This window comes from Equus caballus, chromosome 6 (assembly GCF_041296265.1).
Source record: "Equus caballus isolate H_3958 breed thoroughbred chromosome 6, TB-T2T, whole genome shotgun sequence".
NCBI classification, from domain to species: domain Eukaryota; kingdom Metazoa; phylum Chordata; class Mammalia; order Perissodactyla; family Equidae; genus Equus; species Equus caballus.
This window is the reverse complement of record NC_091689.1, coordinates 47049143-47069645: the sequence shown is the minus strand read 5'-3', so window position 1 is coordinate 47069645 and position 20503 is coordinate 47049143. Positions and strand designations below refer to the sequence as shown.

The 20503-nt window shown below is 48.5% G+C and overlaps 1 protein-coding gene and 1 long non-coding RNA gene across 16 annotated transcripts in view; one reads left to right on the top strand and one right to left on the bottom strand.

The window, feature by feature from the left end:
- The first annotated feature begins 1564 nt into the window (after positions 1-1564).
- The window catches only part of CHD4 (chromodomain helicase DNA binding protein 4), a 27821-nt gene continuing 8882 nt past the window's right edge, over positions 1565-20503 (top strand). For 2 of the 15 annotated variants that reach the window (XM_070269819.1, XM_014740560.3), the window contains exons 1-29: positions 1565-1879; positions 2718-2895; positions 6436-6557; positions 6756-6971; positions 7191-7309; positions 7431-7672; positions 7915-8042; positions 8306-8441; positions 8595-8773; positions 8971-9210; positions 9856-10059; positions 10176-10381; positions 10756-10887; positions 10968-11064; positions 12009-12200; positions 12686-12886; positions 13070-13207; positions 13469-13590; positions 13717-13890; positions 14279-14420; positions 14514-14645; positions 14757-14874; positions 16027-16151; positions 16487-16724; positions 16889-17064; positions 19601-19781; positions 19866-19952; positions 20039-20127; positions 20228-20361. In XM_070269819.1, the coding sequence (XP_070125920.1) occupies positions 2796-2895; positions 6436-6557; positions 6756-6971; positions 7191-7309; positions 7431-7672; positions 7915-8042; positions 8306-8441; positions 8595-8773; positions 8971-9210; positions 9856-10059; positions 10176-10381; positions 10756-10887; positions 10968-11064; positions 12009-12200; positions 12686-12886; positions 13070-13207; positions 13469-13590; positions 13717-13890; positions 14279-14420; positions 14514-14645; positions 14757-14874; positions 16027-16151; positions 16487-16724; positions 16889-17064; positions 19601-19781; positions 19866-19952; positions 20039-20127; positions 20228-20361 (4370 nt within the window). In that variant the 5' untranslated portion in view covers positions 1565-1879; positions 2718-2795. Of the gene's footprint in view, positions 1880-2717; positions 2896-6435; positions 6558-6755; positions 6972-7190; positions 7310-7430; positions 7673-7914; positions 8043-8305; positions 8442-8594; positions 8774-8970; positions 9211-9855; positions 10060-10175; positions 10382-10755; positions 10888-10967; positions 11065-12008; positions 12201-12685; positions 12887-13069; positions 13208-13468; positions 13591-13716; positions 13891-14278; positions 14421-14513; positions 14646-14756; positions 14875-16026; positions 16152-16486; positions 16725-16888; positions 17065-19600; positions 19953-20038; positions 20128-20227; positions 20362-20503 lie in introns of all 15 variants that reach the window. The other 13 variants (XM_070269824.1, XM_014740563.3, XM_070269820.1 and 10 more) reach the window with 8 other exon arrangements.
- On the bottom strand, positions 9694-12788 carry LOC138924645 (uncharacterized). The gene is made up of 2 exons (XR_011439671.1): positions 12660-12788; positions 9694-11218 (listed from the first exon to the last, which is right to left on the bottom strand). It is a non-coding gene; the product is annotated as an uncharacterized lncRNA (long non-coding RNA).

Sequence of the window (20503 nt, the reverse complement as noted above, 5' to 3'; positions counted from 1 at the left end):
CATCTCATACTTTGGTTGTTTATGCTTCTTGAAGGGAGGTGCCTGTGGTCCTTGCATTCCTCACGGTCCATGCCCAGCTCTGTACCTTGCTAGGTACTCTGTCAACATCTGTTGAATGACAGTGAGTAGCAGTGAGTAGAGGGAGGGCAGGTCTTGGCTCTTAGTATGTATATAGCAGGATCCTCAGTTCACATCATGATGGGATGTCCATTCATGGGAGTAGCCTAGGGGTGTTGATGAAAGGACCACCTGACCTGGGGAGGCTGGGTAGGGTGGGAAGAGGACTGCTGGAATGTTGAGAAATAGTCTTTAAATGGTAGTTTGTAATTATTATGGGATGTTCTGGATGAATTAAACTATATGTAAATGGCTCATCTGGCCAGCATGGTATTTGGTTGGTCTTACTTAAAATTTAAGAGCTGGAGGTAAGCATCTGGAGAATATCTGGATTTTGGTGGGATTGGGTGTGGCTGACTCTCAGTTCCTTAGTGTCTGGAAATGATGGGATGAGGGATGCTAGGGTCCATCCTAGACATCAAGAGGCTTTACGCCAGGATACTGCTTTGGCCCATTAAGGGAGGAAGTTGTGTACAAGTTGGGGCAAGGACAGGGTGAGGACAGGGCAGTGTGTGGGTAGCCTGCTTCACACTGTCAGTTAGAATAGACTGACAGCGCCTGGAGATGGGGGAGGTATGACTGTGAATATTATGGGATGCCTGGCTGGAAAGGTATGGGGCGGTGGAGAGGAGATGAAGCATTATGGGATGTAACTCTGGGTTGTGCTGAGTATTATGGTATGTCTGGTTGACCATGGGCTCCTTGCAATTATTATGGGATGTCAGGGTGTGGGTGGGGGAGTAAAATCATGGGATATCTTTCCAGTGTTTGAGGAAAGGAGATTAGATGTTCATCTGTGGGGTGACAGTAGGGCTGCTGATCATTATGGGATATCTCTGATAGGGGAGGAGTGGTTCTTATGGGTTGTGGAGCTAGAAGGAGTGTGTGAAGCCTGGGGGTAGTGGTGTGAGGTTCCAGACCCTAGCCTGCAGGGGTTGAGGGCAGCTCCAGGGGGTTGCTTATTATGGGATGTCAGTATAGAAAGTGGAGACTGATTATTACGGGATGTGTGTGGGAGGAGGCCGAAGTGTCCTTCGACGTGCGGGGGGGGGGGGGGGGAGTTCTGAGTATTATGGGATATCAACCTGGGGGTGGATGAAGAGTGGTTATTATGGGATGTCTGTGGGGGGGGGATGGGGATGAGTATTATGGGATGTGAGGCCGAAGTGCTGGGAGGGGTGCTTATTATGGGATGGCCATGGGGAGGGAGAGGTGACGAATTATTATGGGATGTTAGCATTGGGGCCAAGAGTGAAGAAGTTGGCAAAGGATGGCTATTATGGGATGTAGTGGGGGGGGGAGGCCGAAGGGTTAGTTGCAAAAGGTCTGCGATATTATGAGATGTCAACAGCCCTGGCACATATGAGTATGGAGTGTGTGTGTGTGTATGTGTAGGGGGTGTCCATGTGTATTATGGGATGGGCAGGAGGTGGGTGGTTGCCCGGGTGACACGCGCGCGCGCGCGCGCGCTTGAAGGGGGCGTGGCCAATGGTTGCCTGAGCGACGAGGGGGCGGGGGTTGCCCGGGAGATCTAGGGAGGAGGGTGGCGGTAGTGGAGGGGGGGTTGGAGTTGGTTGAGGTTATTATGGGCTGTCCGTGGGGGGGCGGGGCCTGTGCGGTGGGATTTCCCGGCCGGTGTTTCGGGCCCTTTAAGAGGCGACGCCGGAGACGGAGCCATTTTCCCCCCTTCGGCCGCGGCGAGGAGGAGCCGGAGCGGGAGTGACACCGGGCCGGACCCAGTGCGACCTGCGGCGGCCTCGGGGTGAGGAGAGAGCGGGGTTCCCAAAGAGTCACCCCTCTCAGCCCGACCGGCCCCAAGGGTCATCCCTCCACCTACCCCTTCCTCAGGCGTCCCTCGACCCGCGGACCGCCCCCTGCTCGCAGCAGCCGACCTTTCCCTTCCCTGCAGGGCGCCCCCTCCCCCCCGCCCTAACCCAGAGTCTGGCCCCCCGCGACTCCCACCCCGGCGCGGGCTCCCACAATGCCCGGCGCCCGCCCCCTCGCCCTTTGCTCACTTGCCCCCCAGGACACGTGGCCCGGCCCCCTGCCCGGTGGGAGCTCCCTCGCCCTCCGCGTCCCTGCTTCGAGCCCCCAGGAGTGCCCGAGCCTCCACGCCCCCTCTTCCCCTCGGCTCCTCAGGAGAACCTGAGTTGTCCCAGAGGACAGCCTTTGGAGAGCTGCCCTGTCTGGGGACTAGCCCCTCCCCAGGCGCAGGGAGGCGCCCCCCCACCCCCAAGTGACCTTGTGTCCCCGAGCGCCTTGCCGCCTGCCGCCTCCCCCGGCCCCCCCCGCGCTGCGGCCACTCGGACCCCCTCCCCCCGTCACACCCTGCTCCGTCCAGCCTGGCTTCTCTCCTCCCCCCGCCTGCACCAGACTGCCCTCGGGGGCGTCGCTCCCGCTCATCTGGGGGCTCCAGCTGGGGAGCCGGCTTCCGGGCTGCCCCCGAGGAGTGTGGAACTAAGTTCAGCCTGACTGGCTCGGGTGCCCTGCTCGGGTGGGGGGGCCGGGGTGGGGGTGGGCGGAAAGAGCGGGGGGTGTGGGGGAGGGGGGCAGTGCGCGTCACTGACTGTTCTCTCTTTCTTCCCCCCTCCCCCGCACAGTGACTCGGGCCAGTGTAGAGGGCCCCAGGCCGCAGGCAAGAGCAGCTGGGCCAATTCCCTGGCCGGGAGCGGAAGGGGATGGCGTCGGGCCTGGGCTCCCCGTCCCCCTGCTCGGCGGGCAGTGAGGAGGAGGATATGGATGCACTTTTGAGCAACAGCCTGCCCCCACCCCACCCAGGTAACATCTTCCCCAGGGGCCCAGGGCAGGAAGGAGGCATTTCGGCCCTCCCTAGTACTCTCGTGAGGCAGGGTTGAGTTTCTCTCTCTGTCTGTGCAGTCTGAGGTGGAGGGCATCCGAAGGGAGTGGTTGCCTTTGCAGAGCTCTTGTGGGGGGTGGGGGGAGCCATGTGCCTCCTGGGCTCCGCGGGCTGAGATGCAAGCCTGCTGCACTGTCTGTCTTCGGGAATCCTATGCAGTTCCCAGTTGAGGGAGCTCTCTGAGCTGGCAGGCATTACCTTGTGTGGGTCCTTGGAGGAATGCAGGTAGCTGGGACTCCTTGGAGGCTGTGTGGTGGTGGTTGGTGGTGAGGGTTTGAGGAGGCCAGCAGAGCATGGGTGCTAGTAGGATCCTGTGCTTACTGCCATGGAGAGGAAAGAGGGAGTGTTGGTTGCTGTCTATCTGATTATTTTTAGCTTTTGATCAGTTACTGGTTTTCTCTGCTGTTTGAACTGTGTGAAGTTTGAATTGCGCTCCTCAGCTGGGATCTGCAGCGCTTTTAGCCAGGCAGACTGCTGGAATGTTTTGAGTGGGGAAATGATGGGGGCTAGGAGTAGGATGTAATAGCCTGACAAATAAGACTAGGAGGAGCAAAAGAAGGGAGGCGACACCCTTTGCACCTCTCATCCCCTAGCAAGTGGACATAATCCTGGATTTTTTTCCTAGGGGCTTCTGCCTCTGTGCAGGTAGCCTGGGGTTTGGGCTGGTGGTGTGACGTGTTGATGTGGGTGTATTGGGTGTTTTGCCTATCTGTGTTGTGGAGTGGCTCCTTAGACTGACCAAACCCATATGGTTATAACCACCCTGCCTCATTGGAAGAGCCCTTGTCTGTCCTTAAATGATGATTGATGTCATGCTTCTAAGTGGATGTTTCTCTTCTGTCTGTCTTTCCTTCAGAGCCCTTGCTAAGTCACTTACTTGTTTCCTTGACCTTTTTTTCTAGGTTTCTTTTTTCTACATGCCGTTTCTTTATCCTCTTGCTTATGTTTTTCCTTTAATTCTGGAGCCTGCTGGTCCTGTTTTTGTTTCCCATTGAACATCTTTCACTTCTGCCTTCTCTCCCCTCAGCTCCCGCGGCCAGTTGAGTTCATCTAGGAGAGATGTTTCCACATTTGGCATTTTCTGAGTTGGAAGACTATTTTAACCTAAGACCACTTAGGAGAGGGGTCAGTCTTATTACTGAGTCTTCAGCTGTTGGGGTAAGAAATTTAGGCTTGAGTCTCATCACTGTGTAGGGCAAGTGGCAGAGTTCTGTGTTGTTGCCTGAGGTGGTGGTGAGGTGATCCTGTCCTTTCTGTGAGGGGCATGAGAAATAGTAGTGCTATTCAGCCAGTGTTGGTTCCACATTTTGGCTTCCCATTGGCCCCTTGGTCTGGGGCTGCCCCTGTGTTGACTGGGAGCTGTACAGGCTCCCACGGTGAACTCTGCCCCAAGCTGTAGCATGACCCAGTTTTTCCATCTGCCACACCCCATTCCTGCCCCTTTCCCAAATCTTCCTCTATATCTCAGTTTGCCACCTGCCATGTCAGCATATTATCTGTTTGGGAAGTTTGGGGGTCTTATATGGATGGAACGGTGTCCCCTTTGCTTCCATGGGTTTATCCTTGTCTCCACTTCCAGCTTTTATGGAGGTAATGAAGAGGAAGAACCAAGAGATGTAGCTGATTGGGGTGGGGAGAGCAACATGAGGATAGCTGGGGAGAAGCCTTTAAGAAAAATGATTCTTTTCTGGTGAGATCCAGGCTGGTGTTCATTCCTAAGGGAATAGGAGGGGCTTTCTTGTGCCTGGCCTGATGCTAGGCTGAGTGGGGGAGCCTGATGGTGCTTTGTCAAGCTCATGTCTCCTGTTCCCGAGTATCTGCCTCACTCAGGAAGGGCGGAGCCAGAGGCATTTCAGGCTAGTTCTGGGTGTCAGGAGCTAAGAGCAGGTGTAGGATTGAAGGAAGCATGTTGTCCACCACTATCTAGACGCTGCTCCGTTTTTCTTGGTCTTGGGCATGATGACTCCCGTATGTTGGATAGGTGGCTCCCTCTAATCTATAAGAGGGAATTAGGATCTGTGGCCTGGAGTTTGCATAGGGGTGATGAGGAAACTGAGCGTCAGAGACTTCTTGTGGGCTCCCATTCCTCAAGGTAAATCTTTTGGGTATCAGAAATTTGAGAGAAGGTTGTATGCTCTGACCACAGCTCCGCTGAGCGTTTGTTAAATTTTAGTTCTTATGATTGAAAAAGTAATTGTGATAGAGGGAGTAACCCAGTCCTTCTCGTGGTATTACCCTTCATGTTTGTCTTGGGTTTCCTTGCCTAGGACAATAGAGTGACCTCTTGAGAACTGTGTCATTCCAGAGTAGCTGTTAGGAGAGGTGGTATTTGGACCTGGGGCCAGGTAATAATTTGGGAAGTCTTGTGTGAGGGTAGTCTTTCCCCGGCTACCTCTCTCAACCCACCCCCCTCCCCTGCCACTTCCTGTCTGTCCTATGTTGGCAGCTGGGTGCCCTAGGCTGGCTTCTGCGGTCAGGAGCCATTTTCCCTCTCTTCAGTGGGTGAGGCACTCCCTCCTTCTCTCCACTCCCTTCTCCACTCCCCCCCTCCTTGGGCGGGGGTGGCTTGGGAAGGAGAGAGAAAGGGAGGAGGGAGCTGGTGTGCTGGTGTGAATGTCTGTTACAAAGCAACCTGCCTCCTGGCCTTCTCCTCCCCCTCCGTGCCCCTTCCCACCTATCCCTGCCCAGGAGCTCTCAGTATTACCCCAGGCTTTGTGTGTGCTCCCAGCCAGGGGAGGAGGTGGAGCCAGATGGGAGGAGGATGGGGGGTGGAGGAGATGGTGACAGCTGGGCTGATTTGGGCCCCTGGGGAGAAGAGGCTACTGACCCAGGAGAAGCTGGGGAGGAACAGTAGGGCTGGAGATGGGGAAAGGAAATTACGTTTGGGAGTGGATATGATGTTGGGCTGGCAATTGAACTGGGCTCTTAGAGGTTCTGGTTGTCTTGAGGAGTGATGACCCAAAGGGGTTAGTGAAGGGTGTGGTTTTTGGGAGCCCTGAACTGACACTGTTCTGAGAAGATGGTGGGGGTGTATTCTATAGTTTTGCCTTCTAGGTAGGACCTTTCATTCTCATTCCCTGGTTTATAGAGTACTTGGTGGCCAGTTACAGGAGAACTAAACTGATTTCTCTTACTTGGTTGACACTGAGCAGCTTGGTTCAGCTGCACTGGTGAACATATAGAAGACTCCTGTTAGGAATGAGGGAGAGGAGGCAGGGGTCTGGACAGCTGCCCGAGGTGGGCCTGGTTTGGCCTGGAAGGCCTATTTCGGGTATATACAGCTCTCTCTTTGTCTGTTTTTGTCCTGAGTATCAGCTTCCTTCTGTGGAGAGTATAGCAGTTCTCTTTAGTGGAATCTGGGACAAGAGGTGGGGGAATAAAGTCTAAAGCCTCTGGATTAAGCTCTAACCTTTTGCTATTGATCTTTTCCCTGCCTACCTCTCTTTGCCAAATATATGTAGAAAACGAAGAGGACCCAGAAGAGGATTTGTCAGAAACGGAGACTCCAAAGCTCAAGAAGAAGAAAAAGCCTAAGAAACCGCGGGACCCTAAAATCCCTAAGAGCAAGCGCCAAAAAAAAGAGGTGAGTGGGTGACTGGATGTTATGAGGGACAAGAGGAAGAAGGAAGGAGCTCCAAGAAGGGTTCAAGGACTGGGGGTGTTTGTTTCTTCCTCTGGAGTGGTGGGTCGTGTCCTGGGGATGAGCCTCAGGGCTGTCCTGAGGTCAGCATGTGTGTAGCATGTGTGTGTCTGTCTCCCTCTCCCCCCTTCCCTGCTCCAGCGTATGCTCTTATGCCGGCAGCTGGGGGACAGCTCTGGGGAGGGGCCGGAGTTTGTGGAGGAGGAGGAAGAGGTGGCTCTGCGCTCAGACAGTGAGGGCAGCGACTATACCCCTGGCAAGAAGAAGAAGAAGAAGCTTGGACCTAAGAAAGAAAAGAAGAGCAAATCCAAGAGGAAGGAGGAGGAGGAGGAGGATGACGATGATGATGATTCAAAGGTGCCTGGACCTCCGTCCTCTTCTGTACTGTTAACTTCTGTCCTTCGTTTCCCACTCTACTCCCACTCTGCTGCCCCTTAGAACATTTTCTGTCCACCTATTTCTACTGATTCCCTCTCAGCTTTCTTACCCTGGACTTAGAAGCCTTAGTTTCAACTCAGATTCCCTTAGCAAGTGTGGGTACTGGGTGTCAGGTCTTTGACTTTGCTCTTTCTGCAGGAACCTAAATCCTCTGCTCAGCTCCTGGAAGACTGGGGCATGGAAGACATCGACCATGTGTTCTCAGAGGAGGATTATCGCACCCTTACCAACTACAAGGCCTTCAGCCAGTTTGTCCGGTAAATAGGAGGTCTGCGGGGGAAGGGGAGCAGCATGTTTCTATAATCTCATCTCACTTTCTTTCCCTCTTTTGTTCTTAAACTTTTTCTTCTTTTCTGTTCTTGTCCATTTTTCCACCAGACCCCTCATTGCTGCCAAAAACCCCAAGATTGCTGTGTCCAAGATGATGATGGTTTTGGGTGCAAAGTGGCGGGAGTTCAGCACCAACAACCCCTTCAAAGGCAGTTCTGGGGCTTCAGTGGCAGCGGCGGCAGCGGCAGCAGTGGCTGTGGTGGAGAGCATGGTGACAGCCACTGAGGTTGCACCACCTCCTCCCCCTGTGGAGGTGCCTATCCGCAAAGCCAAGACCAAGGAGGGCAAAGGTGAGATGGGATTCATTGCAGGGGGGACTAGTGTGGGCTTAGGATGTTGAAGACACAGAAAGCATGGGAATGCTGTTCTGTTTGCCTGAAAATAGACGATAGGAGGGAGGAGTGAATCTTGTATTTGGGAAGCTGAACATGGGGAAACCAGCTGAGATGGAGAATGTATTTTTTTTCCCCATCTTCTGCCTTGTGCTGTATATTTGGATTATATGATCTTACTTGCTCTCTCATGATTTTAGGTCCTAATGCTCGTAGGAAGCCCAAAGGCAGTCCTCGTGTACCTGATGCCAAGAAGCCTAAACCGAAGAAAGTAGCTCCGCTGAAAATCAAGCTGGGAGGTTTTGGTTCTAAGCGTAAGAGATCTTCGGTGAGATTTCAGCCCATCCCTTTGGTGAGGGGGCCATGTCTGATAGAGACGGTGTTACCTTATCTCAGGATCTAGTCTTCACAGTAGGCACATAAGAATGTGGGGAGTTGGCCGCAGAACAAGGTGACAAGGCTCCATGTATCACAGTCTTGCGGGGAGTCTGGTACCACTAGTAAGGGAGTGATCCCTTCTGATCCCTGTTCCACCACTCTCTCCTTCCCCTTGGCATGAACCTCTACCCTTATTCCTTTTCATTCTGTCAGAGTGAGGACGACGACTTGGATGTGGAGTCTGACTTCGATGATGCCAGTATCAATAGCTATTCTGTTTCTGATGGTTCCACCAGCCGCAGTAGCCGCAGCCGCAAGAAACTCCGGACCACTAAAAAGAAAAAGAAAGGTGTGTTTCTCTTCTGTATCTGTATGTGATGGGATGGGGTGGAATGATTGGTGAAGAATCTCCCTAAGGAGATAGGGGTGGGGTTTATTGTGGGGGTGGGGGTGGGGGGGAGATTTTTTTCTAATAACTGGGCTTTCCCTCTTCCTTGCCCAGGCGAGGAGGAGGTGACTGCTGTGGATGGTTATGAGACAGACCACCAGGACTATTGCGAGGTGTGCCAGCAAGGCGGTGAGATCATCCTGTGTGATACCTGTCCGCGAGCTTACCACATGGTCTGCCTGGATCCAGATATGGAGAAGGCTCCTGAGGGCAAGTGGAGCTGCCCCCACTGTGTGAGTACCCAGCCATTGTGGCCCTTTGAAACCCTCAAGAGGAAGGGTGGGAGAGATAAAGCTCTTTTGGGCCTGGGTTGGAGTAGAAATGGTGGTGTTGCTGGTGTAGGCTTTGGGAAGCATTCAAAGGAATAATGGGTTCAGACTTGAGTGGGTGGGGGGTGGTAAGGATCTGACTCTGTGGTCCTTTACTACAGGAGAAGGAAGGCATCCAGTGGGAGGCTAAGGAGGACAATTCAGAGGGAGAGGAGATCCTGGAAGAGGTTGGGGGAGACCCTGAAGAAGAGGATGACCACCATATGGAATTCTGTCGGGTCTGCAAGGATGGTGGGGAGCTGCTCTGCTGTGACACTTGTCCTTCCTCCTACCACATCCACTGCCTGAACCCCCCGCTTCCAGAGATCCCCAATGGTGAATGGCTCTGTCCCCGTTGTACGGTGAGTGACTGACCCTAGCTAGGGTGAGAGATTTGAGAAGTGTAGTCTAGCAGAAGGGTTTACGCCTTTTATATGTAGGCATCATGAGGCTGAGGTCAGAGAGAGGTCGTTGGAGAACTATGGACCTTTCAGCCCCGAGATAGGTATCTTCCTTCCTCCTGTGGTCTTGGGTTATCTTTTTCCTGGGAAAATGTAGGCCTGACTTTGAACAGAGGAGTTGATGCTTTGCCAGTTCTCTTAAGGGGGATGGAGCAGTGTTCTTCTATCCCAGAACATTCGTCAGTGGCTTGACACCTAGCCTCAGGGTCTTGGTAGTTTAGAATGGTTTAAATAGGGCCACTTACTGCTTTTCGGTTGCATAAGTGAAGAATTCTGGGCTCTAGGTCTGTGGGTTTTCTGTGCTTCCATGTTCTGGGTTATTGTTGAAGTCTAGCTACTGGCTTATTAAGCATATAGGAGTGATAATGTCACACAAATCCTGGATGACGTCCAGAAGTAGAGAGAGAGTTTTATTATTTTCTCCCTAGAAGGGTCCTGGGATTAGATCTTACTTGAAATAATCCTTTGGTAAGGTTGAGGGTGTGAGCTGTACCGTCTTTTCCCCATGGTAATGATTTGGTGTTGGATCATCTCTTTTTTTCTCAGTGTCCAGCTCTTAAGGGCAAAGTTCAGAAGATCCTAATCTGGAAGTGGGGTCAGCCACCATCTCCCACACCGGTGCCTCGACCTCCAGATGCTGATCCCAATACTCCCTCTCCCAAGCCGTTGGAGGGGCGGCCAGAGCGGCAGTTCTTTGTGAAATGGCAAGGCATGTCTTATTGGCACTGCTCCTGGGTGTCTGAACTGCAGGTAAACCTGGCATAAGCTAGAGATGTGGGGGCTACAGTGAAGAGGGTAGTGAGAAAACAGCCTTGTGAAAGAGTGAATGCAACTCCTTGGTGAGTTATTTCTCTTTCTGCTTGTAGTTGGAGCTGCACTGTCAAGTGATGTTCCGCAACTATCAGCGGAAGAATGATATGGATGAGCCACCTTCTGGGGACTTTGGTGGTGATGAAGAGAAGAGCCGAAAGCGAAAGAACAAGGACCCTAAATTTGCAGAGATGGAGGAACGCTTCTATCGCTATGGGATAAAACCTGAGTGGATGATGATCCACCGAATTCTCAACCACAGGTACCAGTGGAGTTGGGCCAGACTGGTAGTTGTCTTGGGCTTACGGGAGGTTAGGCAGCTTATCATTGGGAGACTCTTGCCAAAGGGATTAAGAAAATGGACATCACCAGTAACTTAGACTTGGAAGAGATACACGCTCAATATATTATTATTAACTGACTGAATCCTTGTATTTGAGCCATAGGAGACTATAGATTAGAGTTAATTTCTGGTCCAAAGACTGGTATAGTAGAGGTTCTGAATGTATATGGTTTGTCCTTCCTAAAGGTCTGTTTTGGAACATAGGTTATTGGCAGTTTTTGAGAGCAAGGCTGACTTAGGAGGAGAAGAGGGTGGCCTTCTGGCTTTGAGGGTTTTTCTCCTTGACCTTGCAGTGTGGACAAGAAGGGCCATGTTCACTACTTGATCAAGTGGCGAGATTTGCCCTATGATCAGGCATCCTGGGAGAGTGAGGATGTGGAGATACAGGACTATGACCTGTTCAAGCAGAGTTATTGGAATCACAGGTGAGTGACTTTGGTGAGGAGTGGAGTTGCTTCTTATTGAGAAGAACGCTAGGCAGCTGTGTGACATATTTCTTCTTTAGGGAGTTAATGAGGGGTGAGGAAGGACGACCAGGCAAGAAACTCAAGAAGGTGAAGCTAAGGAAGTTGGAGAGGCCTCCTGAAACTCCAACAGTCGATGTGAGTTGGGGTGGAAGAGGGAGGGCACCGTTGGTTGTAGGACCATGTATCTGTGTGCTCCAGTCCAGCGATGGTGCTCTGAGTCATGATCTGCAAGTAATAACTCCATAGCTGAGACGGCTTCATACGTCTGCTTCCCCACTTCTCCACATCTCTGGAAACGAGAGAAGATAATACGATTACTTTTTTTTTATCCTTTGAAAAATAAAAACATAGGAGGAGGTGTTTTATATGATTGAGAAAGTGTTATCAAGGGTGGGATCACACAGCCAAGCTTTTATGAAACTTATATTGGAACCTGGGTTGCTGACTCTTAATTCATGGTTCAGTTCCTCTGGGTTTTATTTGTGTAATATAATGTGAGGATGGTTAAGGTTAAAAAGATGAATCTAGGGGGACATACAATTATTTACCTGGTGGATCTTGACTAGCAGAACTATCGTATTGCTAGGGAGGCTGTGATGTATCTTTCCTCAGAGATCTGTGGGACCAAGATCTCTGCTGCCTGATAGGTTAATTGCCTTGCTGTCGTGAGGATTCTCTTGTTTTTGAGCTAACTACTGCCAGTCCTCTTGTTTTTGCTGAGGAAGACTGGCCCTGAGCTAACATCCGTGCCCATCTTCCTCTACTTTATATGTGGGACGCCTACCACAGCATGGTGTGCCAAGCATTGCCATGTCTGCACCTGGGATCCGAACCAGCGAACCCCGGGCTGCTGAGAATCGGAACGTGTGAACTTAACCGCTGCGCCACTGGGCCGGCCCCTACAGGATTCTAAATCAAACACAAAAGTTACAGTAACAATTGGGGATCTTTTTCCCCGCAATTTTTTGTGGCTCTCTGAAGGAGCATCTAGTGAGGATGTGTGAGGACCAGGCAGCTGTTGTCTCATGGAAGGAGGCGAATTTCTTGCTAGCTCTTGACTTGTTTATTTTATCCTTCAGCCAACAGTGAAGTATGAGCGACAGCCAGAGTACCTGGATGCTACAGGTGGAACCCTGCACCCCTATCAAATGGAGGGCTTGAATTGGTTGCGCTTCTCCTGGGCTCAGGGCACTGATACCATCTTGGCTGATGAGATGGGCCTTGGGAAGACTGTCCAGACAGCAGTCTTCCTCTATTCCCTCTACAAGGAGGTAGGAAAGCTGGGGCTGTTAGTCTTTTGTGTGGGTATTTTGTGTTCATGGTCTTTTCTTACTCTCTGAGGAGAGAGAAAAAGGAAGAAAAAATTGGTCGCTGACCTTGAGGAACATGCTTGAATGACAGTAAGATAGACACAGGTGCAGAGAGAAAGATTTGAGGGAGTGGTGCCTTGGGTAGAATCAGAGCCTCAGTCCTGGGGAAATGGATATGTGTTGCGATAAGCTGAATTGTGAGTGGAATTAGTATGAAAAGACTTAATGGAAGGGGTGACGTCTTAAGCTCTCTGTAAAGGCGGGCATGGCTTCGTGGAAAGGAATAGACAGGACATATGCATGTGTGGAGAAAGGTGAGAGTGGAAGCCGCAGTGCACATGTTAGTCCTCGGCTAGCTCTTGGGACAGACGGTAGAGGTGGGCGCTGAGGCTGTAGTGTGACGGGACCCTCAGTCCTTACCTTGCTGCTTCTCTTCTTCCTCCAAGGGTCATTCCAAAGGCCCCTTCCTAGTGAGTGCCCCTCTTTCTACCATCATCAACTGGGAGCGGGAGTTTGAGATGTGGGCTCCAGATATGTATGTGGTGACCTATGTGGGAGACAAAGATAGCCGTGCCATCATCCGAGAGAATGAGTTCTCCTTTGAAGACAACGCCATTCGTGGTGGCAAGAAGGCCTCTCGCATGAAGGTATCTCAGTTGGAGGGAGACCACCCTAGAGAGGGAATTGTTGCTATGGGTTTAGTTTGCCTCCTTTTGACCTGGTCCTTGGGGTGAGGCAAAAGGAAAACAGCTGGGAGGAGGAAAAAACTCTATGGACTTACTTATGCTGGAGGAGTTGAACATTAGTGACCAGGTTGCCTTCTTATGCAGAAAGAGGCATCTGTGAAATTCCATGTGCTGCTGACATCCTATGAGTTGATCACCATTGACATGGCTATCTTGGGGTCTATTGACTGGGCCTGCCTCATCGTGGATGAAGCCCATCGGCTTAAGAACAATCAGTCTAAGGTGAGGGGGTAGGGTAGGAGGTTATGGCCTCCAGTTTTAGTTTTCTAGTACTACCTACTCATTAAGGGGAGACCTAGGAGGAGGGGAAAGGGAAGAAGTGTCTCTGCCTCCCTCCCTTGTCATACCCTTGGTGGCCAGGCCTTAAAAGAGATGGAGGTAGGGGCAGGGGGCTTAACTACCGGGCAGTGAAATAGCTCAGAGTTTTGCGGAGATATGCTGGAGCCCTCTTTTCATTGAATTTCACCTCTCCATCTTCACCAGTTCTTCCGGGTCTTAAATGGTTACTCACTCCAGCACAAGCTGTTACTGACTGGGACTCCATTACAAAACAATCTAGAAGAGTTGTTTCATCTGCTCAACTTTCTCACCCCCGAGAGGTTCCAGTAAGTGTGTGTTGATCCACAATCGGTTCATAATTCTGCTTCTCTTTCCTGTTGCCCGTTTCCTGTGTATCACTTTCCTTTCTTCCTTTTCCCTCTCCAACAACTTTTTCCTTTCTCTTCCTGAAGCAATTTGGAAGGTTTCCTGGAGGAGTTTGCTGACATTGCCAAAGAGGACCAGATTAAAAAACTGCATGACATGCTAGGGCCTCACATGTTGCGGCGGCTCAAAGCTGATGTGTTCAAGAATATGCCATCCAAGACAGAGCTGATTGTGCGTGTGGAACTGAGCCCTATGCAGAAGTGAGTCAGAAGGGACAGAAGCATTGACTTCATTTTGCAAAAACAGTTAGACATCTGCCAGTCTGCAGTGTTTCTTATTCCTCTGCATGCTCCACTTCAAGGCATCTGGTGATGGGAGCAAGCAAGGCCTAAGGAAACACCTAATGCTGTGGGGTTGGGGCCCATATTCTTATTTAAATACCTTAGCTTATTTAAAATGGTGCTGGTGGTAGTGGTGGTGGTGGTGGTACTGATAGTACTGATACTGATGGTGATACTGGTGCTTCTTGTTAGGCTTCCTTAGTCCCAAAGTGAGATATGTTGGAAGGAAGATCTTAGACCTTGGGATTGTGTTGTAAGTCACATAATAGCTCTCGAGTCTGACTTATCTTTCTATCTTGCCATGTAGGAAATACTACAAGTACATCCTCACTCGAAATTTTGAGGCACTCAATGCTCGAGGTGGTGGCAACCAGGTCTCTCTGCTAAATGTGGTGATGGATCTTAAGAAGTGCTGCAATCACCCATATCTCTTCCCTGTAGCTGCAATGGTATGTCGTGCCACCTCTCATTCATCCCTGGGTTGGAACTGCTCCATTTGGGCTTTCTTTCAGTATTTTTTTCTTATTTCTTTCTTTCCTCAGGAAGCCCCTAAGATGCCTAATGGCATGTATGATGGCAGTGCCCTAATCAGAGCATCTGGGAAATTATTGCTGCTACAGAAGATGCTCAAGAACCTTAAGGAGGGTGGGCACCGTGTACTCATCTTCTCCCAGGTATTATGTGGGCTTGGCTGGGAGCTTTAGGGAACAGCAGTAGACAAGTCTCAGTGACATGGCAAAAGGGATTTTTATCTGACTGATAATTAAACTGTGCTCCTTTTCCAGATGACCAAGATGCTGGACCTACTAGAGGATTTCTTGGAACATGAAGGTTATAAGTATGAACGTATTGATGGTGGAATCACTGGGAACATGCGTCAAGAGGCCATTGACCGCTTCAATGGTAAGAGGGAAGGACTGGCTTCAGTCCAGACATCCTCATTCACTCGTGTCTTTGGACCGGTCGCTTGTTGTTCTCATGCATTTGCTTTCCTGTGTGGTTCTCTTGGGTCTTTGTCAATGGATAGGGAAGAGTAAAGCTTTTGAATATCTTGATTGGAGGAATGTATTGGACTATTCCTAGGAGGATTTTTTTCCTTTGATGTCTTTGTCCTTTCTGCTAGAAAGAAGAGCATTTCATTTAACCTTGCTCATTTTATCTTGAGGCCCAGAAAGGGACCAGGACTTATCCAAGCTCAAATAGCAAGTTAGTGGCAGACTTGTCCCAGTAGCCACTACTTTTTTCTTTGACTTTTTATTTTAAAATAATTTTGGATTTAAAGAAAAGTTGCAAAAAATTAATACCGAAAGTTCATGTATGCTGTTCACCCAGTTTCTCTTAATAATAACAACTTATATAACCACAATACAACTATCAAAACCAGGAAATTAACACTGGTGTCATACTACTAATTGAAGTGCAGACTCTAATTGAATGTCACTAGCTGTCCTCCTAGTGTCCTTTTCCTGTTTCAGGATCCAATCCTAGATCTCACATTGCATTTAGTTTTGTCTCTTCCTGTCTGTGACAGTTCTTTATTCTTTCCTTTTCTTTCATGGTGTTGAAACTTTTGATGATTACTGGTCGGTTATTTTCTAGAATGTCTATAAGTTTGGGTTTGTCTGATGTTTTCTGATGATTAGATTGAGGGTAGGTGTTTTGGGCAAGAATATAAGCAATGCTGTGTCCTTTTTAGTGTATCACATCGGGGGAGGACATGATGTTGATGACGTCCCATTACTGGTGATGTTAACCTTGATCACTTGGTTCAGGTGGTGTCTGCTGAGTTTCTCCACTGTAAAGTTACACTTTTTCCTATTGTAATCGATAAATATCTTGAAGGATATGTTTGAGACTATAGTAACATCCTTTTTCTCCTTAAACTTTCACGCTGATTTCTGTATCCATCAGTGGACCTTGCTTACAATGATTATCACTGTGGTGTTTGCCTAATGAGGTTTTTTATTTCTGACATTCCTTCTACATTTATTAATTGGAATTCAGGAGACGCTTCTAATGGTATTTTTGGTTCCTTTTTTTTTTTTTTTTTTTTAGCACCGGGTGCTCAGCAGTTCTGCTTCTTGCTTTCCACTCGAGCTGGGGGCCTTGGAATCAATCTGGCCACTGCTGACACAGTTATTATCTATGACTCTGACTGGAACCCCCATAATGACATCCAGGTGAGCAGAGTACAGTAACTTACTGGAAGTACACAGTACTCTCTGTGAGGACTCCACCATCTGGAATTAGTTGTTTCATGGGGAAACAATGGATTCTTTTTAAGTCTTTTACCTTATTGTAAGCCAGAACGTTTGGGTTAGCCATGGCCCTATTTTGGGTAACGTGATAGAGGGTGGTGTCTGGGGCAGGGGTGCAAAAGGAAGTTTTGTATGAAGGCAAGCTGCAGCTCCTGCCTTGTGCTGGATTTAGCTTATTATGTGTAAGTCAAGGCAAAAGTGAAAGCAGGAAAATATGGTTACTTCATTTTCTGGCTTCGTTTTGTGCCCAACTCCAGGCCTTTAGCAGAGCTCACCGTATTGGGCAAAATAAGAAGGTGATGATCTATCGGTTTGTGACCCGTGCGTCAGTGGAGGAGCGCATCACGCAGGTGGCAAAGAAGAAGATGATGCTGACGCATCTAGTGGTTCGGCCTGGGCTGGGCTCCAAGACTGGATCCATGTCCAAACAGGAGCTTGACGACATCCTCAAATTTGGCACTGAGGAACTATTCAAGGACGAAGCTACAGATGGAGGTACGTTAGTCAGAAACTTGTTTTGGTGTGGGGCTTGGCCTCTCTAAAGGGTATCTTTGATACCTAGGGTCCTGAGACTTGGACCTAGGGTCCTCTGGGACTTGCTTTTTCCACTGCAGCTGCTGAAGCTGACTTTGGGGGTATGGACTCCTGATTCTTTGTAGGAGGAGACAACAAAGAGGGAGAAGATAGTAGTGTTATCCACTATGATGATAAGGCCATTGAAAGACTGCTGGACCGTAACCAGGATGAGACTGAAGATACAGAATTGCAGGGCATGAATGAATATTTGAGCTCATTCAAAGTGGCCCAGTATGTGGTGCGGGAAGAAGAAATGGGGGTGAGTATGAGTCCAAGGCAATCTTGTGCTTGGTGATTAGTCTGAAAATTGGAGCTGAGACCAAGATGGTATGAGACAAGAGGAAAACATTTGTAGGTAAATTAGTAAGTACATGGATGAATTGATATATCTCTTTCCATGAAAATAAGTACTATAAAATGACCAATCACATTCTCTTCTTTGCCGTGCCTGTCAGGAAACTCACAGCCAAATTTCTCACTCAAAACAGTTATATTAGCTCTTTATCAGAATCTCATTTCATTAACCCTACAAATAAATTTTTGATTGCTGTTTCAACTCTCTTTGGAGAAAAAGCAGGAGGTAAGAAACATACTTAGACAGCCTATTTCCCTATGCTTTTTAAAACATTAGAATTGTTGTTTGCCGTTTTTCTTTCCTCTTCCTTTTCTTGGTCTTTTTTAGTAAAAAACAAATACTAAAATCATGATAAATGCATGGCTTGGATAATAATTTTTCCTCCTAAATGATAAAGTAGGGTATAAATGAAAAACATTTGCGTTCTCTTTAAACTATTCAGCTCAGGGGACTTTGAATTGGCATAGGTTTCTGGTGGTCTTTGCCATCTTTTCTCATCCTTGTAACTCAGAACCATCCCTCTTGCTGTGTTTTTCTGATACATACCTGTTGTCTTCTTTTTTGAAGGTGTTGCTACTAACCTCGGTTATGTGTAACTGTGGCTGAATAGTCTGATAGGTCTGTAGACTGACTGCCCTCCTGTACGGTGCTCTACGCTCTGTCAGGGCAGTGGCTGCATGTAGGAGTGATTGACTGGGGCAGCACTTTCTGAGCGGTTGGGAAGGAAGGGGTGGTACTCTCCCACCTGTTGATAATCTCTGTTCATGACGAATAGGTATACAAATGACCCTCTCGTGTAGTGGCAGCTGCTGTTTATAATATTTATAAATTTTACTTTTTGAATAAATAGTAATTCACATGGTTTAAAATTCAAAAGATACAAAGGTATGTCTTTTCCACCCCTGTCTGGCTGCCTAGTTCCCTTCCTGGGGATAAATGGTATTTTCACTTTCTTGTCTCTTTCTAAAAATATTTTATATGCATACAAATTACATATCTATCCATCCATACACACACGTATATATATACACACACAAACGCCTTTTTTCTTCTCCTTTTAAATACAAAATTAGTTTCGTATACATACTGTTCTCTACCTTGCTTTTGTCCACTTAAAAAATCTTGTAGAGTCTAAATCAGTACATAAAGAGTTCCCCCACCTTTTTCTTTTTGCTGTATAATATGTTCTTGTTTAGAAGTACCATTATTTGTTTTAAGAAATTAAGGCATAATTGATACATAACATTATATTTGTTTCAGGTGTGTAATATAGTGATTCTGTATTTGTATATATTGCAAAATGGTCACCACAACTACATATCCATCACCATACATAGTTACAAAATTTTCTTTTCTTGTGATGAGAACTTTTAAGATCTGCTCTCTTTAGCAGCTTTCAAATATGCAAGACAGTATCATTGATTATAATCACCATGCTATACGTTATATTCCCAGTACTTACTTATTTTATAATTGGAAGTTTGTACCTTTTGACCCCCCTTTCACCCATTTCACCCACCCTCAACCCCCATAATTTATTTAATTAGTTACATCATGATGGATATTTAGGTTGATTCTAGCATTATGCTATTGGCAGCAGTTTACTTCTAATGTAAGGGATCTGGAACCAGTTAGTGGCCTGAAATGTCTGAAAAAAATATAAGACTTTCAGAGGATCATAAACATTATTGGGACATAAGAGGATATATGTATGTAATTTTTTTTTTTTTGAGGAAGATTAGCCCTGAGCTAACTACTGCCACTCCTGTTTTTGCTGAGGAAGACTGGCCCTGAGCTAACATCCATGCCCATCTTCCTCCAGTTTATATGTGGGATGCCTACCACAGCATGGCTTTTGCTAAGTGGTGCCATGTCCGCACCCGGGATCCGAACTGGCGAACCCTGGGCCGCCGAGAAGCAGAACATGTGAACTTAACCGCTGCACCACTGGGCCGGCCCGTATAATTTTTTTCTTTTTTGCACACAGTTGGTAAACTTTGATGAAGTTTGTGAAGAACAGAAGGGCTTATGGCCCTTCTACTTTCTCTCGTAGGAAAATCTTTTGCAGTATTTCAGAAGCTTCTCCATTCTGCCTTGCTAAGGCTCTAATCTCTCTTTTCTACATTTTCTGTCTCCTAACTATATATGTATCAGTAAAAGGAGTTAGAAGAAAGCATACTGTCTCTTCATCCTTCTCTTGTGATAACAGCTCCATCCCATGTTTTTCTTTAGTTATGTTGACTGCTCATCTGTACATAATTATGAGGAGCCATGTCCTGTCAATTAAATTTCTTTTAAGTTCTTAGGTCCGAGCAGGCACACCAAGTATTTCCGAGTCCAGTCATGAGAAGGAGTTAGCAGAATGGGAACTGTGAGGACCAGGGGTAGCTGGTGGTGCTGACTTCAGCACTCCTGAGTCCTGGCCCTCCCTCTGTCCCAGGAGGAAGAGGAGGTAGAACGGGAAATCATAAAACAAGAAGAAAGTGTGGATCCTGACTACTGGGAGAAATTGCTGCGGCACCATTATGAGCAGCAGCAAGAAGATCTGGCCCGAAATCTGGGCAAAGGAAAAAGAATCCGTAAACAGGTCAACTACAATGATGGCTCCCAGGAGGACCGAGGTGTGTGTGGCCGGCCCCGCCCCCCACCCATGGGCCGTTCCACTAGAGCAGTGGGCCCCGCTCATCTGCCCTCTCTCCCTCCAGATTGGCAGGACGACCAGTCCGACAACCAGTCCGATTATTCAGTGGCCTCAGAGGAAGGTGATGAAGACTTTGATGAACGTTCAGAAGGTGAGGCCTATGCCTTTCTGCTGGTTAAAATACTACTTTGTCTTATACCCTACCGGTGTCCCTCATGCAACCTTTTCTTCTTGCAGCTCCCCGCAGGCCCAGTCGTAAGGGCCTGCGGAACGATAAAGATAAGCCATTGCCTCCTCTGTTGGCCCGTGTTGGTGGGAATATTGAAGTAAGTGTCATATAATTCTAAGGAAGGTTGGGTGAGTGCTGGTATTGGGTCTGGTGGAGTAAGACCTGCTCCCTCTCACCTAGGTTCCTTCTCCCCCTAGGTACTTGGTTTTAATGCTCGTCAGCGAAAAGCCTTTCTTAATGCAATTATGCGATATGGGATGCCACCTCAGGATGCTTTTACCACCCAGTGGCTTGTGAGAGATCTGCGAGGCAAATCAGAGAAAGAGTTCAAGTAAGTTGAGAGCTGGAATGACTGATGTAGGGCAAGAGCTTCTAATCTCTGGTCATTCTACAGTACTAGTCCAGGCTAAGCAGGGAAGTTCGCTGTTTCCTCTGCTGAATTTGGCAGGCAAAGCTGTTAGTAATAGGGTTCT